At 40.6% G+C, this 19,376-nt stretch overlaps 1 protein-coding gene across 1 annotated transcript; it reads right to left on the minus strand.

The window, feature by feature from the left end:
- Positions 1–2,963: 2,963 nt before the first annotated feature.
- Positions 2,964–15,685, minus strand: SMIM14 (small integral membrane protein 14). Its single transcript, XM_078863036.1, has 5 exons — positions 15,526–15,685; positions 12,502–12,595; positions 7,767–7,815; positions 6,273–6,424; positions 2,964–5,432 (listed from the first exon to the last, which is right to left on the minus strand). Exons 2-5 carry the CDS (start codon positions 12,574–12,576, stop codon positions 5,391–5,393), a joined length of 318 nt encoding a protein of 105 aa, XP_078719162.1. The 5' UTR covers positions 12,577–12,595; positions 15,526–15,685; the 3' UTR covers positions 2,964–5,390.
- Between the last annotated feature and the right edge of the window lie 3,691 nt (positions 15,686–19,376).

The following is a 19,376-nucleotide window of genomic DNA, read 5'->3' on the forward strand; positions in this document are numbered from 1 at the left end:
AATATTTGATGTGACTCGCACGGTCGCACCTTCGGCTATAAATCGCGGATCATCTTGCCTAAGCACATCGTTACATAAAGTTTTTGTTCTTTTACACCGGGGGGGGGCAAGGACCCCCACGCTAATTACGCTACTGTGTGTAACAGACTCACACAGAATCAGCTGGCGAGAGGTCACACGTTTCAAGCGAGTGATACGAGCAGGGTCCACGTGTGCCTGGGGCCATGGAGTCCAACCTGTATTAACGTGTTCAAGAGCTAACTCATTATTGCATGAGTATGGAATACATTTCTAACCTGTTTTAACATGTTTAGGAGATTATTTATTAATGTATTCATGTCAGAGCTGGGACGATCAGTCCATTAATCGACCAAAACATTATAATCCACTGCTTTCTTTGGCGGCCGATTACTCGGGGACACTTTTTGGTGCCGAAGACGACATCAACCCCCCATCAATCACGTCCCGTTCACCGTGGAAAACGTGGGAACAGAGGCGAGACTTACCCAACAGCCAGAAGTGCAATCCACTCGGGAAGGACAGTGCTATATCCCCTGCAAACTATGAATACTTGAGTCCATACGTCCATACGTACAAATTACAGAATGTGGCATGGACAATGCAACGCTCACAGTATCGTGTCCCAAACGTCGCTTTTAACATACTATTAGATTTGTCGGTAAAGTCACGTAGGTAAAAAATAAATAATAATTTAAAAATTTTAAATAATAATAGAAATAAAATTGTAATTATTTTAATTATTTTAATAATTATTCTTATTTTATTTCCATTATTATTTCTATTCTTTTATTATTACTTATTTTTTACCTACGTGACTTTACCGAAAAACCTTGCAGTCACGAAAGCTTCAAATCTAGTCGCTTTTATCATCACGGATGATGCACCTGATTAGTTCATTAGTGCCCCCCCCCCCTCAGAATATTGTCTCGGGCGAGTGGTGGTGTGTTGTGCTGTTTGGGTGGAGAGGAAGTGTGAGATTAGCCCCCGTTTAGTGAAGGGCATGGCACACATTCTAACATTCTACACATGGGGCGGGTCCCCGTGGGTGCATTTTCATTTTTTGAACGAGAACACACGCAGAGGCGTTACGCAATTTGACATTTCATTGCGCTCGTCAATTCCCACAAATCTACCTCCGTCTTTGGTGCATGCCTCGCTCGAAGCAAGATGCTTTAATTTCGAGTGGAAGGCAACACAATAATATCATGGCAGGTATTTTTGACGACATATTACAATTCACAAATATAGCACAATACCATGCTGCATGGCAAGTTAATAAAACTAATTGGTAATTACTTAACATACGTATGTCACAACATATTGGCACAAATACATCATAGTTTTTTTTCGGTAAGTCACGTAGGTAAAAAATAAATAAAAATAATAGAAATAAAATAAAAAATAAATGTGCTTTATTATTTTATTTCTATTATTACTTTTATTAATTTAAATTTAATTTTTTGCCTACGTGACTACCGAAAAAACCTAAGAGTATGAATCCTTGCAGTCACGAAAGCTTCAAATCTAGAACAAATACATCACTTATGTAGGTTACTTTACACACTCAGTAATGACCTGCAGAACTGTGGCCCATTTGGATTCCACCCAACAAGTCAGCAGACTTAACAACCCGCGGATAATGAATTTGGAGAAAAATTAAACGTCCAGCAACGTAATTGTCTTGTTCGTATTGTCAATTTTCCCCACTCAAGTGTGGTCCTTGCCTTTCCCGGTCCCTATTTCTCCACTCATTCCCATCCCAGAACTTCCAACGGGAGACCACCGTGAATGTAAGCTAAATTTCACATTTAATAAAAGTGTCAACCCATGACAAATGTATGCACGGTCGTGATGGGACCCTTCACACCCCACACAAGTTCGGCTTTCCTGGTTAACGGCCCTCGATGGCACGCGAGGTCTCACCCAACTCGATCATCGCGGATGTAACGCGATTTACTTCCCTAGCACCACTTTGCTTGTTGTTGCTGCTGCTGCATTCGCTTCCTATTTGCCTCGCCACACTCGGTGCCGTCACGCACATCATTTGCTTGCCCATTCGAACATTCCTTTTAACGGCGACGTAACACGCTGCATCGCACTCACGTTGAGAATATACCTCAAAGGTATTCTTTGCGGTGCAACCTCCGTGTCGCTGTGTGGGGAGCGGTGGTGTAGCGGTTAGTGCGCTGCGCTATGAACCCGGCCATCCAGGTTCAATTCTCGCTCACGGCCAACACCAGTGACGATTATCTAAAGCGGTCCTGGGACTCCCCTAGGTCGACTTAGCCTCAAATGAGTATCCGTTGCGGTGTAAACATCGCCACTGGGAAGACAAAGGCGGTCGGGCGTGGTGCTGGCCACCCACCCCCTCGTGTACCGTTCTGGCCTTCATAGGTGCTCGCTAACAGCACTTGTCCCTAGTCTGTTAAGGCTATACGGGGGTTTTTTGTAGCTGTGTACAAACTGTGGTGAGACGCGCCCAGTGAGACACTGAAGATACCTTGTAAGATTACTTATTTTGGCGACTACACCCGGCTGCACTCCAATGTCAGGTTATATCTTATGAGGCAGACGGACCATTTTTGTCCAACGTGATGCAGTACAATAGCATTATCAATCACTCGTAGATCTTTACTGCCCACCACAATGCTATTCATTGCCTTTTGATACAGAGTGCATGGTGAACAGACCACACTCTGCCAACGATTTGTACTCTACAGGAACATTCTTTGGCATCAACCGTCTATATATTCAGGCTGATTCATGTCATGCATTCCATTCTTTCAGAAATGTTCACTCTCCATGACACAAATACAAGATGTTTCGAATGCACTGACCATCACGGGTTACAGCAAGGGGTGGCTTTTACTGCCAGTTAAAAGACTTCACAGGTTTTAAAGCTGTACAAAGCGAGTTCATGAATTCACCGCACTGTGGTAACATCACTTTTAATTGTTTATTTCTTTCATTTTTTTTTCTTTTAATAGCTACAACAAAGTGCATAGCATATACCGTTTAATCAACAAGCATCAAGTACAATGTTCACCTTTCCCGATCGTAACATTGCACAAGTTTAACAATTTGCACACATTAGTATACATCATCCAAAAATCCAAAAACATATGTGAGATAAAGAAAAAAGCATGTATGTTATGTGACCGAAATATAGGACATTGCTTAAGCTCTCGTGGCTGATACAATCCCAAGATTTCAAGTAATTGTCTGTAAAGTTGATGCAGCCCTAGAAGTGTTCACAGTGCCTTCACAAGTGAGGCTTGGATGGTCAAGTGATGCACTTTCAGGGCTGAGTGAAAATCAAAATGTCTCCCAAGTTACAGAAGCTTACAATATGGAATGTGGCAATTAAATCAGCTTTGAAAAAATCCATTGCAAAGCAATGCATCAGTGTTTACTTTGGGGACTGGAACTAAACTGCTTGAATCCTTTGACATTAAACCTGCTCCAATAACCGATAAAACAGATGGAGAAACCTGGAGAAACACAAAAACAGCGTTGCAAAAAAATAAAATATTGAAGAGCTTCGTTGTCAAGAACAGCAGTGCATGCTGGTCCAGTTATGGCTGAAATAAAGCAATGTACAGATGATAATAACTTCCTAAAGTAGATTGGAGACCTTCAGATTGGAATGCCGTGTTTATAGATTCCATAATATTCATACTAATATGTTGTGATGGGCCAGGTCAACCATAACAAATGATAGAATTTGAAAAATATGAATATCTGACAGTTCAACAAAAAAATAAGTACACGCTGGGACCAGCATAAAACCAGACGTTAACACAAGCCTGTATATTCAAGACGCGTTCACATCTTATGTTTAAGCATCAATGGAAATTAATGCTTAATCTTCAATACATATTTAAGAGGTTAAATAGTATACAAGCATTTCGATGGCCCTTAATATCAACGGTTGCAGTGTGTTGCAAGACACTGCATGAACTGCAATTGTCTATCCAACGATGGCTGCATTCCTCCTCAACCCCTTCTTGACAATGCAATCTGGTTTTAATGACCCGTTACTTCTGATCCAAATGGGCCACTTTAGGATGGGGCCCAGTCAGCCAATAGATTAATGGCATTGAAACAGTAGCAAATTAGAATTAACTAGAAATTATCATGTTTAAGCTAAGGAACTCAAGTCAGTTTCTTTCTTTAATAATCTTTGCCATGGTGCAGGAAAGCAGTGACGTTAGTCTTTAGTCATCACAACTGCCTAATGATTTTTTCACCAACATATGCTGGAATACCTGTGGACTTAAGAGGCACTTGCATTATTTCATTACCGAATATTATTCAAAGCACAAAGGAGTTGCTTGGTTTCTCACTTGCTGATTCCAAAAAGGCAGAATATGATCGTTTAATTGTCTGCAAATGCACTGAACACTGTAGCAATGCATTTTAATGGATTTCTCAAACCTTAAGATAATGGCCTCAAAGACCCGTTTATATTTTATAAAGTACAGTTCAAAAACACATCTGGATTCTATACAGATACTACAAGAAGCCCACAGAAGAATACAGTCCCATATGAACAAGATATTTAACAAAAATCAGCTTTTGAAGAGATCAGCAGCTTTTATAGAAGACTTTAACTGTACTACACTCTACTTTGGCAACAAATACAAATCATTGCCTTAATAAGCATACCTACACACAAGCCTCTGACATACCCTTGATAAGGCATGCATCATTCAGGGATCCAAACAAAAGCATCTGTCAAACAACTAGCAATTTTTTTTAATAAATCTTGGGAATAAAGCCATATAATGGAACTGACATTCACAAGCCTGAAGTATAAACATACCTGTACCTGCTTAATACAACAATACTCCAGTCCTCAGTCCAAATGCTTCACCGAAGTCATTTATCTGTATGCCAAAGCTCTCCTAAATCAGATGTAAACTAAAGATACATTGCACACATGCACCAATTACCAAGTATGAACGATCTATCATGCCCAGGCTTCAGGACTGGAGTTTGTGAACAATTGGTCAGATGTACAAGGGTAGAATAGGTCGAGAAATCTACAAATATACAGTGTGCAATTAAGACTTGACAGCCTGTGTATTGGATTTCAATTGTACGAGGCTGTAAGTATATGTGTATATATTACGGCAGCAAAATTGAACAGTGAAAAAAATATATAAATGTAAGTGTCACACACTTTCCCTTATCGAATTTAAATTTCAGCGTGAGCGTTTACAATTCATCACCAACTATTTTGGTGAAAAAATAACAAGGGCAGCTGAAGCCTCTATGTGCGATATTGGCTTGGGAAAGGCATCATCATCATCAGTCGGGTTGGCTGCACCACTTCATTCATTCCACTTAGAGCATAGCTCCCTCCATCAATCTACAGGGGGGGGAACAGGCGGCTCCCGTCTGCCATTCTAAAGAAACAACAGATGCACTTTGTTAGCATAACATGCAAAAAACTCAAACACCATTTGTATTTTTCAAGACAGCCTGCCACAGCCTGGTTGTAACTTGTGAACAGCACCAAAGATTGACAACAATCCTGTTGGGCTGTTGTTATCTGATGCACAGAGGCATATTTAATTAGATATTGATACACAGCAAAAATGAATATGTACATGTGCACACAAAGCTCGCGTTGGTTCTGAATCACCTGGCTATATGTGCTTTACACAAATCCATAAAAATAAAACCCTGCTATAGTTAGAAAAATTAAGGTATTGCCAGGAGTGCATAAAATTGCATGAACAAAACTCAACATGTTCATCTTAACACTGCCTTGGAACAAAAATACTTAACAGGATACAATCTCCCAAACTGCTGAATAAGGACCATTACCTGAAACTCATAAGGCAGCAAGTACAAAGTCACAAGGCAGTGAAAAGTGGAGTTTTTTTCATATATTTGGCAAAGTTAAAATAAACTAAGCAGTTAAAGTGCAGTCTTTGCTTTAAAAAAAGACTTAATTTAAAGGCCATGTTACTGCAAAAAATATGACACTGCAAATAGAGCCAGAAACAAGCACATGCTGCAAAAACTCAAAGTTGGTGAATAACACTGCTGCTCTAAAAAGAAGAAAATATTAAATAGGCAATGTTTCAGGCAATGTTCCATCATCATCTCTCCACTATGAAGGGACATTGCCTGAAAAATGACAACATTATATATATACACTCCATATACAGAAGTGTTACAAGCAAAAAATGTTGAGTCTTGGTTACTTTAGACCGTGTGTTAGTCGAAATAGAGCTCACCTGGTTGTCGTGCCCGGTCGGCTTGGAGTCACCGCGGCCTCGCAGGCTCGACGGCCGAAACAGGAACAATACCAGCGCCAGCACAACCCAGCCCATCATCACCATCGTGAGCGTAGGGTCCATGCCCCCTGCAGATTGGCTTGGCCCAGGCACTGCGAGGGAGCAAATCAAGTGAGCAAAGCAGTCAACGCATGAGGGCGCAAGATTCTCTTTACTCATCTCTCAAGCCACAGAGGACAAATAAATCTTGAGATGTTTTTTTATTCTTCCAGCTTTTAAGCATATGCAGGAATTGTTTACATCATTTATACATCAACAGATATACCAAAAAAACGAAACAATATTTGTTATATCCCTGGTTCTTTCGGTAAAGTCACGAAGGGAAACAATAAAATAATAAATATATAAAACAATAAAATTCTCACGACGTTGACTGCAACACAAGCAATCATCATCAGGTACGATAACCACAGCTAGAACATTTTTATATTTTTATTATTTTGTTTCCCTTCTACTTGACCTTACCGAAAGAACTAAGAACATGAATCCCTGCAGTCATGAAAGCTTTAAATCAAAAAATATTTGTTATGCAAGGTGAACTTATTTCGCACCATATGTAGCCAACCGTGCTCATAGGAGGTGTGGTTCTGGAGAACATGCCCTAAATAGTCAATCACAAACACATGTGTAATTCTAATATCAATCCTGAAAAGGCTGCTATTAATAGAATGGTAGCAAACTAAATGAAGAGTTTAAACAAATCAGACGTGGAAAGCATCACGAGACACAAATAATATTGGAAAATACCCAGGTAGGAACTTCAACATCCACAGCCCAAGTGACAAAGTTCAACTTAATGCATTTCGAGTAGCACAGAATGTGAGTCAAGCTCTTGGAAACGCTTTCCGCTTAGATGATTAGGATTACATCGTATGTATAGCAGTTTTGGAACTACGAGTGTAGCTATACAACTATTTCATTTCCCAATGTATTTAATCAATGGAAACCTATTTTTAAGCTTTAGCTATGAGATATGCATACCCATCTGCAACATCAGTGACTATATGATTTCTATAACACTTACAAAAATACATTTGTACCATAATTGTCCCTTTAACACCAATGGTAATAACTGGCTTCCTTATGTAAACATGCTGTTAACCACAAATAATTAATATATATATATTCCCAAATGCATAAAACATTCTTGAATTCCTTTAGTTCTGCTGCCACCATGAAAAACAATCTTGGGATATCTACATTTAATGTTTATTTTATTACACCTCCTATTACGGCCTCTAGTTTATCTATGTAAAACCTTTACACAAATTATCTATGCAAAAGAGCCTGTTTTGAGGAACGCAAAATTGTTAACACTGCTTCCAGTTACAGTAATATCAAGGGTAGGTGTAATAGATGAATGAACCACTGATGTACAGGAACAAATTCAGCCAAGACCTTGAATAAAAAGGATATTTATATATTGACACTTACACTCCTGAAGGCATTCATTGTCGGTGCAGTAGCCCTGGGAATGGCGAAGCTGCAAAACAAACACAATTTTGGGCACCATTTTCAACACAAACTATGAATTTAAACATTGACGTTTTTCAGAAATGGCGCCTAACTTCCATGTATCATCGGGATGCAAGTTTTTCCAGCCTCGCATGACTTCAATCAAACACGGGTCTTTAGCATGCACAAACTGTCAAAAAATAAAAATTAGCATATAAATGTTGTTCTTCCAAATATAAAAAAATCGTTCTCCATGACAATGAGGGCACATGCAAATTTGTGTATTTAATAGCTTAATATTGTCAGCAAAAATTACAGATTTGTTGCACCAAAAGTAATAATAATAATAAGCCGATGAGCATCTGGACCAAAGTTTTTTCCAGCATTATATTTATAAGGATTCAATTTGTGGAATAGTTTTACTTTATACATCTAAAGAGCGGGGCATGATATATTCAATACTACTAAGGGCCCTCAATGAACAAACCCCTTCGAGCCCATTCAACACAGTACAGCAAAACTGTACACAATATATTTAATGAAATTGTATATCAGTTGTAAAAATGTATGGGGTATCTTAAAAATAACAATGAATCGATGACGTGCATCGTCAACATAACCAAATTATGTACGCACATAATTTTACTATATACCGTATGGAAATTGAAATGTAAGTATTAAGCATGATGAATATGACACAGAAGCACATAGCTATGGAAATATATATACCACATGTGGTTATGCATTCTGATAGAGGTAACACAATTAAATAGCGGTATATTCGAAATGATATAGCATCATGGAAACTTACAGAAATGTCCTGTATTTTAAACATTTATAAAGCAATTTTGCCAAGGCAAGTAGAGGGTCACAGGACCTCTGCTGTATGCCCAGAACAGTGCAATTGTAAATATTTGCTTTTCCAATTTACATGTGTTCTACAGCCAGCTATCTGCAGCTGCAACCACATTAAAGAGAACCGGGTTGGGTCAAACACATTGCACAACCAGGTGACAGTACATCCGTAAAGTCTAACATCGTTCAATCTTGATTTGAAGCTTTCGTGACTGCAGGAATCCATACTCTTTGGTTCTTTCGGTAAAGTCACGTAGGTACAAAATAAAATAGATCACGACGTTTCGGGCGCAACACAAGCGTCCGTCATCAGGTGGAAAAGCATGTTCTGCTGCTGATGCAGAATGTTTTAAAAGGTTTGAAATGGGTGTAGCCCAAGGGTCATAAAGAAGTGGCCGGGTCTAGTGATGTTGAAAACAAACGTAATCAATTCTAGATTTGAAGCTTTCGTGACTGCAAGGAATCATCTTCTTAGGTTTTTTCGGTAAAGTCACGTAGAAAGTAAAATAAAATAAAAACAAAAATCACGACGTTTCGGAGGCAACACAAGTCTCCGTCATCAGGTGGGACCGTCACGGTCCCACCTGACGGAGACTTGTGTTGCCTCCGAAACGTCGTGATTTTTGTTTTTATTTTATTTTACTTTCTACGTGACTTTACCGAAAAAACCTAAGAAAACGTAATCAAATAGATTTTTTTGTGAAAAGTGCACTGTACCTAAACAGTACTATAATTACGTAACCAAATTTTGCCAAATGTCAAATATTGCCTTTGCAGATGTAACAACTTGTAAATGTTGTGGATTTACTCTCCAACACACCGGTGAGCTGAAGTAGTGACTAATTATCACATTTTGTTTTCGTGACAAACCTTACTAATTGGCTGTATCGGGTGGTCGCGGGTTGACACATTTATACTCATGCGATTCAACCCACAAAACACTTTTCTTATGAATATTGGTCTCGAAAAGCCTACGTGTCATATATATTTTTGCTTAAAATAAACCTTACTTTAAAAATATAAAGTTTCAGAGAATTAAATGTGGGTCAAAGACATCTGGACCAACCCTGTAATACTGAGAACCCTTGTTAAAGCATGAGTAAGTCACACTCTTAGCATGGGCCTGGCATTTGCATGTCGCACAAATTGATGTTCTTTGGGACGACCGCTTTTGTTTCGATCGAAACGTCGTAGTTTTTTTATTTGCTTTGAACCTCTCTACGTGACTTTACCTCAAGACCCAAAGAATATGAATTCTTGCATTCGCCAAAGCTTTAAGTCAAGATTCAGTGAGTGATGCTCCACCGCTTCATGTTGTGAATGTCTCACTGAACGATTGTGGATAGTGCCGGTTCGTGAAGGGGAGGGGTAGGGGAGACCCATGATTGGTACAGATATCACTCACCACCACGGTCATCCATGGCTAGGAATATAACTCAAAATTGTGTTCACTGTTGCCCGTGTTATGCACATTAATACACCTAACCTGGTTAGTGTGTGTAAACATGCTTGCACTGGCAGCACCTAAACCCAGTTCCATTGTTTTATTTGTTTGGTTGCACTACCATGTATCCAGTCAGACCAGTTCAACATAGCACCTGGCCTCTGGTATGCAAGCTCGGAACGAGTTAGACCACAAAGTAATTTTCATATGAAACTTACAGTCATACAACTAGCTGTAAGGAACTCTGACTTTTATATGTTCATGGATGTGACCGTCCGTCCCCAACATAAGCTTAGGTAATTCTTACACCATCACTAATCAGGATTTTCCAATAAACGTAACTATTTTGACGATTCCTTAGCATAAGACAATTATTAAGCGAGCAACTCGGCGTAATATGAAAACATATTTGAGGAATACAATCATAAGTTCAGGAGCACACTAATATCTAACAGTATCCATTCATAAGTGACACATTTAAAAAAATGTATTTGCAGAAAATTTAGAGGGTATTATAGATGCATACAACATTAGAATGAGCTACAGAGTAATGATGTCTTTCTGACTTCAAAAAACTGGAGTCAACGGTACACAATTAGTAAATGTCAGGGAAATAACGTTGATTATAACCGAACTAATGGAAAGAATACAGCCAGAGGCCTATCCACATTGGCCACATCCTCTAATGCAGAGGATGTTCACGGAAAATTAAAAGCCACACATTCTAATTATGCATAGAAGCAGAAGCGCGGTTATGTGCACATGTCCTTTTTCCTTTTAAGCCAGCATTTTAGAAAACAAGTTTATGATAATTGTTTTTTTACCCTTTTATGTGGCAACAAAACTGACACCTTTTTTTTTTACAAGGAGTCATGTTTGCATAAACCACAATACCTGCAGTCGGAATGCAAACAAAAAACATAACTCTGATAATGTATGCACTGTTGGATCAGATGACGCCTTTTGACGTCATCTGGTCCTACACCATGTGAGACTAGGCTCTAAGGAAAGCTGTCTCGGGTGTGGACCAATCAACTTCAAGGACAGTGCATACATTATCAGAGTTGTGTTTTTTGTTTGCAATCCAACTGCAGGTATTGTGGTCTATGCAAACATGACTCCTTGTAAAAAAAAGGTGTCAGTTTTGTTGCCAGATAAAAGGGTAAAAAAACAATTATCATATTTTTCTACTGGCAAATGAGGTTCCAATGGTGTAAACAAGTTTATGTTTTAACATGTAGCCTTTCGCGACCAATATCATCCATAAGAGGTATTTACACGATCTAACTAAAAAAAACTCTATTATGAAGTTTATGTTTTATTCCACTAGGTTTTGAAGCCACATATAAGATGTAAATATCTATTGTTTTAACTAATACGTCTTTCTGAATGTAACAGGAATTAGAAATGTCCTCATGTTAACACACAAATGTTTCATGGCAATCAATTGTTTTATTTGTAAGGCAATTTGCTGTCCAACAAGATACAATTGTCTTGGACTGTACACCTTAAAGATGTTACAGGTTACCATTTAGATTTTTTCAAAACATGACTTCATAGACGTCTATTTAAACGGAGTTTTAAATGACTACAATCTTAAATGCTGGCCTGAAAATAAAATACGCTCTACAGTGACAGCTGCAAACTATCACGTGGAATTAAAATAAACTCAATGTTTGGAACGATGCTCAATGACAAATTGTCATGTCAGTATTCAAATTCTGCAGTTATCAAACTACGCATACGTTTATATTATGACCACGAGCTGTCACCAAAATGTTACGACCAATTTTTCAACCATTAAAAAAATAACTTACTGAACATTAAAGATATACATAACATTAAGGTAATGCCAATAAATTGTATTTCAGCAGGACTACAATCATCCAATAATTCCTGCAATTCGCAGATTATTGGCGGTGCGAGACTCCTCCCGTAATCCATGAGAATGTTGCTCAAGAAATCCGCGTTTTTCAGCGGATTTCTGGAAAATTATCATCATAAGGGTACTGTGAGCTTGAGGTGCATTATTTATTATGATTTGCCCTTGTCTTGCAGGAGCTGCTTATTTTCCCATAATCCGCGAAACACAACGTTAGAAGCATACGCAGAATAAACCGATCGACGGCAACCTCCTAATACGCAAATTTTTCATCAATGGAGTCATGCGGCTTTATTCTCCCATCATCCGTGGCACACCGCGTCGGCACAATTATATTTTTGGAAGATTACGGGACTAACCACAATGCCCCACTGATTACAGGATCTAATATGCTCTCCTCATATCACTGTGGATTACTGGAGTCCATTTATTTCCAAATATCAAAACTGGTGTTTTCTGTTTCTGTTGCAACATATTTATGAAATATGGATGATTATTGTAGACGTTTTCCTCAATCTGCACAGGCATCTTACCAGGTTAATAAGCCTTTGCATGGCATGCTCTTGAGAGCAAACACACTCGCATGGGTCAAAGCCTCCTTCCGCCATGGCTGCTGCGCTTTTTTTCCTGCAAAACAAACAGAAACCTTGTGTAGCGTTATTTTAAAACAAGCATCAATACAGACACCCAGCCAACCAGACTTCAATACATGGGCCAGTAATTTCATGTTAAACCGCATCCAATACAACTTAGTTGTTAAAAGTATCATGCTCGTGTGACAGGAGTGTTTAAATATGCAACGAGTTGATTCAAGCCAAAACCGTGAAAAAAACCACTCAGTTTCATTGTGTTAATTATATGAAAAGTCTACCTAAACTTTGTGAAAAACCTAAACTAGAAGAGACATGTTGCCCGTAGCATGGTGTACACAAAAGTACGTCCTCTTCTTACACCACTCAAAAGTAAGTGCTTAGCATAGATTATGAATTATGTACATGTGTAAGGTGTAAGATAATAGCAGATTTCTGATTAAAATACTTTATGATCTCAGGAGGTTTCTTACCAAGCCATAAAGGTTGCAAAGCACTTGCAGTTGGGATTTTCCAGTGTATTAAAATTTGGACATACCTTACATGTTTATATTTAGGTGTTCAGCACGGCGAAATATGGTCAAATAGACCGTACAACCTGCACAATGTAGTAGGGAGATGCTCATCCAGAAATATATTGTGCGTGTATATGTACGTGTTATTATACACCACAGGATAAATTCGATTCATCCTGTGGTGTATAATATTTCTGAAATTGTTGGGCATTACAGACAAATTTGAAAATAAAATGAAACAATACAAATCTACATTCAGGCGACCCATAGAAATATCCATATGGCTTTGGTACGTCTCAAGTACGTACTTAATCCTAACATTGAATGTCACTGTATATTCATGGCAAAAACCTGAAATGGATCAGTTTAACACACATAGATGACAGTTTAGATATTTTTAAACAACCGGGCAAACGTCAATATTTGCATGACAAATACGTACAGCATTTAAAATACACCAAAGTTTCCGATTACAACATTGAATACACATGCACGTATTGTGTACAATATGCTATGGCATACGCAAAAGCAATGCCGCGGACTGAGGGGAAGGAAATACAAAATCAAGTTTCATGTTCAGAACAATTTTTTTAATGAAACCTAAAGATATTGAAATGCAAACGTATGTCTCTCTTCGCTATGTATGTGCCTATGGCAATATCTCCACAATACCTCCCAGGATGTCTGAGATGTACGCTGTATACCAACGCATGACACCCTCTTCAAAAAAATAAGACTTGAGGGCGAGGCATTACGGGATAAATAAGACAACTATGAATCGTTGTGCATCGCAAATGTATATTTTGTTTGGGCTCAATGTCAAATGGAACCCACGCGTGCGTCATTAGCTAAGGGGGGCGCTGAAGTCTTTAACTTTTGACCAAATGAGCCTTGGGCGACTTCTGAAAGCCAACAAGAATCCCAACAAATACTTGAACTTAAAGTCTCGCAGTGACGTCTAATTATAAGCTCAAAAGGGTCATTTTTTCATTTATTTTTTTCAAACCATCTTATCTTTTTGGATACACAATTAAGACTAACTACTTATTAGTATTTTTTTCTCCAATCTCGTTGGCCTGCGACGCTTCCAAGCTCGTTTTGGTTCAGAAGCGCATCTTCCTTTTCATAGCAGTAACACATTTTGGCAACACGCGCTTGCGAATGTTACTATTGTGTAAATGTAACAGACGGCATTTTGGCCACTCCGCTGCTGGATGAGGGCCTACCCACGCTGTACGAATTGTGTGTGTGGGGGGGTGGTTTGGCCATATACTTGACCCACGCTGGTCATTGTGAGTTGATAAAGTTGTGGCGATAGAGGCGTAGTATAGAACACTATTATTGCACTGCCCTCTGCTGTCCACCGCGCATTCTACAGCCTATAGCACCTGTCAAACATGCGTGGGTTACCATTCACCCAAGCACGATCCGGGTTCAACCCTGCTTTCGCTTGTTGAGATACGAGATAGATTTTTATCAGTTTCATGGCTATCAACACATACGGTTAACCTGTATTCTTGTACAGGGAAATTGCGATTTCAGGTCCATACGGCGTACATCCGTTTCAATTTAATTTTTTTGTGTTTATCCATTGTGATGGGACTTGTAGAATGAATGTTCAGATTTATAAGGGCACGGGGTTACCAATACGATCTGAAAATTGCTCTGTAATAAGGTAGGCGCTGAAAAGGGGTTGACAGATTATGTACAGTATGTTGAACTTCTTTCGCACTGTTTGTAGCCAACCATGCTAATCTGGAGATGCGTGGGGGAGGGCAACAATAACAATTAACTATACAATCACTATTACTACAATGATAATGTTGACTATACAATCACTATTACTACAATGATCATGTTAACTATACAATCACTATTACTACAATGATAATGTTAGCTGGCGAGGATGGGGAGCACAGCAGTACAAACAATCAACATAGACTCCACTTGCCATCTTAACCATTTCTAATCAGCATTGCTACTAATCTTATATCTGCCCATCCGATCAGCACGGTTAGCCTACGTACGGTGCGAACAAAAGTTGAACACACCGTACATACAACACTGTGAGTAGCAAGGTTTAATTTAAGCCGGAGCTGTCCAGGGCCGAGCTCTGGGGACACAAATTCACCGCAACCCCCCCTGACAAACCCCAAACGACGACGATTTGAGAGGGAGGGGGGGGTGGTTAAAAGCGCCGCCTAAATGTTTCCACGAGAAAAGAATCGCCGGCTATTACAGTACAAGTAGGGTGACCACGAGACGCGAGTTAACAGCGATGCCAAGGAGGGCGGCCGGGCCCATGGGCCCTCGGGCTCGCCTCGCCAAAACAAACCCCGACAACAACAACGACGACGGCTGCTGCTGCTGGCGACCTTAGCGAGTAAATCGCGTGCCTTATAGCGTCGTGTCTCTGTGCTGCTGCTGTCGTCGTCGTCGTCGTCACGTTTACCTTGGTGGTCGTGAACTTTCAGAGAAGAGACGGCGAGCGAGAGAGAGAAATCGCGACGAGGGGTGACGAGGAGGATGAAGGAAGGAGGCGTCGGCCGCTCTTCTCGATCACGGCCACGCGCCACGTAGGGCGGCGTGAAAATACCCGGATGGACACGCCACGAGCCACGCCCCCACTCGCTGCTGAGCCACGCCCACCCCCGTAGGGCCACGCCCCCACCCCCGTAGGGCCACGCTCACCCCCGTATGGCCACGCCCACTCACGTAGGGCAACGCCCCTTTTTGGGAAGCCACGCCCCATTGCGGTAAGTCACGCCCCTTTACTTGAAGCCCCTCGTGGTAAGCCACGCTCCCCCCCATGGGTCGCTTGATTGGCAAAGGGGGCCAACTCAATGTTGTGGTTCATACTATTAGTTCTTTCAGTAAAGTCACGTAGGTAAAAAATGAAATTAAAATTAATAAAAATAAAAACAATAAAATCACGACGTTTCGGAGGCAACACAAGCTTCCGTCTTCAGGTGAAACTGTCACAGCAAAAAATCTGTATCAAGTGAGTATGAATCCTTGCAGTCACGAAAGCTTCAAATCTAGAATCAATGTTGTGTGTTTAGGGGCCACCCATTTAGTCCGTACGCATGGAGGGGTGAGGGGGTTAACCTAAATGCGTACGCTTGCGTATGGGGGGTCTACTGACAATGTGCGTACGTATAGGAAACGGGGGGGGGGGGGGGGGATGAAGCCTCGATAATAATTTGTCTACATTGGCCTTCAAATGAGTTAGATAGTCCGGCGGTGGACTATCTGTTTGCTTAAACACGTTAATATGATTAACCATTGACGGCCTTCGGCCAGGAAAGTCACAAAAAAATTGCACTCGAATGACGCATTCACGCAAGCACCCGATGCTCCGTTTTGAAGTTTTAAAATGAAACATATTTGAATTGTATTGTTTTGAATTAGATCATTTTATTTCTTCATTAAAATCTTGTATTATTTTACACCTGGAAGACTTAATTGAAAACGACATTTCGTGTGAATTTTCTCTCGTCGTTAAGTAGATGGCCTTGCTGGGGGTTCGGTTCGATGGGGACTTTCACCTGTTTGGGATTACGGGATCGATATAAGGCTACACAGAGCTGGCGGTGCGAGGTTACCGCCGTCTGCAGATCGATTCCAACGTAATCGAACCTCTGTCCGTGCGCCTCCATCGTTCATGCAGGGGGCGCGTAGGTTTGCAGCGCCCCCTGCATGAAAACGACGGAAAGTGCTGCGTTCATCACAGACAGATAAAGTTGTGCGCTTATATAAGAGTATCCTTGATCGTTTCTGCGTGGATTAAATATCGGCCGTTCTATAGGATTCGGGGGGGGGGGGGTGTAAAAAGTCCGCGTGCGTACAGGGAGTGGGGGTAGCGGTCAAGTTTTGACATATTTTTGCGTACCTACTAAATGCATGGACCCTTACTCTCAGCAACATGTAACCGGTGTGCCGACTTACTCCTCTTCATCCCCTACGGGACATGAGGCTACAATGAGATATCTCCATCTGTTACTGTCACCGGTGTGCTGAAGTAGTAACTAATTGGCACGTTTTTGTTTTTACGTGTCAAACTGTACCAAATGGCTGTGTCGGGTGGTGATGGATTAACGACACAATTATATTTACGCGATCTAACCCACAAAAAAAAGTATTATGGATAATATTGGTCGCGAAAGCCTACGTGTTAAACATAATAAATTAATACTCTTTGGTTCTTTCGGTAAAGTCACGTAGGTATAAAATAAAATTATGATGATTGCTTATGTTGCAATCGAAACGTCGTGATTTAATTGTTTTATTTTATACCTACGTGACTTTACCGAAAGAACCAAAGAGTATGGATCCCTGCAGTCACGAAAACTTCAAATCTAGATAATAAATTACATTTCTGAAAGTCTATATTTGGCGAGAATGTCTAGAAATCTGCACGGTAGCAAAGCCATCCGCGCTGCGTGGCACGAGCCTCGGAACACCAAAAGACCATTTGCACAGATCAGGTGGACCATGCTGCCCCAACCACTCTACTTCCGCTCTTGAACAATGGCCTGCATAGCAAACACATTTTTGTTAATGATGCTGCTGTAGTGCACGATGCTGTTCCAAAAACGATTAGAGGGCATGCCGTTGTAAAGCTGGCCCTGGCTCAATGCTGGCACAAGTGCAAGGAAGGAACACGGATAATTGGAAATATCCAAATGTTCACGATGTTCCCACGAACGAATATCAACATTTTGATTTAAAGCTTTCGTGACTGCAGGAATTCATATTCTTGGTTCTTTCGGTAAAGTCACATAGAAGGGAAAGTCACGTAGAAGGAATGGCACCGGGAAACCGCACGACTTTACTCCTAGGGACCCTTCGGATGAAAACCCGTTGTGCCAGGCAATCCCCCGCCAGCACACTACGTGTGTGCCCTGCGGGTGTGTGCTCAGTGTTGGGGGCCAGAGGGGAATCTCGGCACTTGCAGAGTTGCTCCGAGGCCGTGGCACCATATAACTCAGGGGTCACCAAATCACGAAAGCAAAACAGGTTTAGCTAAGTACAGAAATTAAGGAAAGAGATGTTGGGACCGTGTGTTATCTTGTGTGGTCTGGGACTGTTTTGTGGTCTTGCTGCCTTGCCCAATCTTGCATTTCGTGTTGAAAAATCGGCATGCAATTTGTCCTATTATACTGTCTTTTTTTCGTGACTTGCTTACCTTTTGTCTATTTTTCATACCGATCGTTTTTGTCCCTACTGGACATCTGTGAAGAACTTCGGAAGCACATAGGATTCCTCCAGGATAAAGATTCTGAAAATCGATTAATAGATACATTCCTGCTGCAAGACTTTGCTGTTTTTTCCAGGATTTTTCTGTTGCGTGTAGTCACTTTAAGATGTTTCTTGTTCATGTTTTTGTTTTGTTGCGGTTGCACCTGAGTCAAGAGCCGCATGGCTCACAAGGTTATACCTAATAAATGAAACTGAACCAATGGGTGGACTCCCCACACCATGTAAATCATTGGGGTTTTAGCTTACTTCATGCTGATCGGTGCCGGTTAGTGACGTGGGTGGTGTGGATGGGGGGTGAAAAAGTATTTGACCTAACTCTCACAACCCAAAACCTAAATAAAAAATATAAAAACTATTTACAAAAATAAAAGCTGATTAAATGACAATTCATAATACATCATGATTCATCCACTGACTTCACACCATCTCTCAGTACTGCAACACAACAATCTACTCATCACCGGCACAGAAACGAATTTCATTCCTGCATCTTCATGGTGAATTACCGGCATCTTGAGCACTTTCTAATTTGGCTGCCTGTCATTAGAATTGATCCTTACACGCACAATACATGCATCAAATCTGGTGTGGGAATTATTTTCAGTTGGTCATCATGTGTTGTCCATGTGCAACTCTCACACATATACATGCCTTTACTGCCACCCCTACCCTCATACCCGTATGGACACAACTCTCACACAAGCACATGTTCCTCACCCACCACCCACACCCCCAAAACTTGACAGACTTATTTTGTTTATTCATTCTAATTCTATGCAGTACAAAGACAGTATAGAGGAGACAGACATATGAGAGTGCAGGAGTACACACAATACAAATTAAACCGTACAGATAGCGTGAGGAACTGGCACAGACGACACAGAATGAGGCCGCACAGACTACAGTACAGAATACAAAAAAGATTAAAGGCAATGAGACAAAACAAGACCGACCCAAATCAGACGAGACAACACAGTAAGTTCCCAGTCCACCTTGAGGAGCTCAAAGTTACTTCACAAGGCACTACTTCAGGAGCATGTG

The sequence above is a fragment of the Lampetra fluviatilis genome, chromosome 15, assembly GCF_964198595.1.
Source record: "Lampetra fluviatilis chromosome 15, kcLamFluv1.1, whole genome shotgun sequence".
NCBI classification, from domain to species: domain Eukaryota; kingdom Metazoa; phylum Chordata; class Hyperoartia; order Petromyzontiformes; family Petromyzontidae; genus Lampetra; species Lampetra fluviatilis.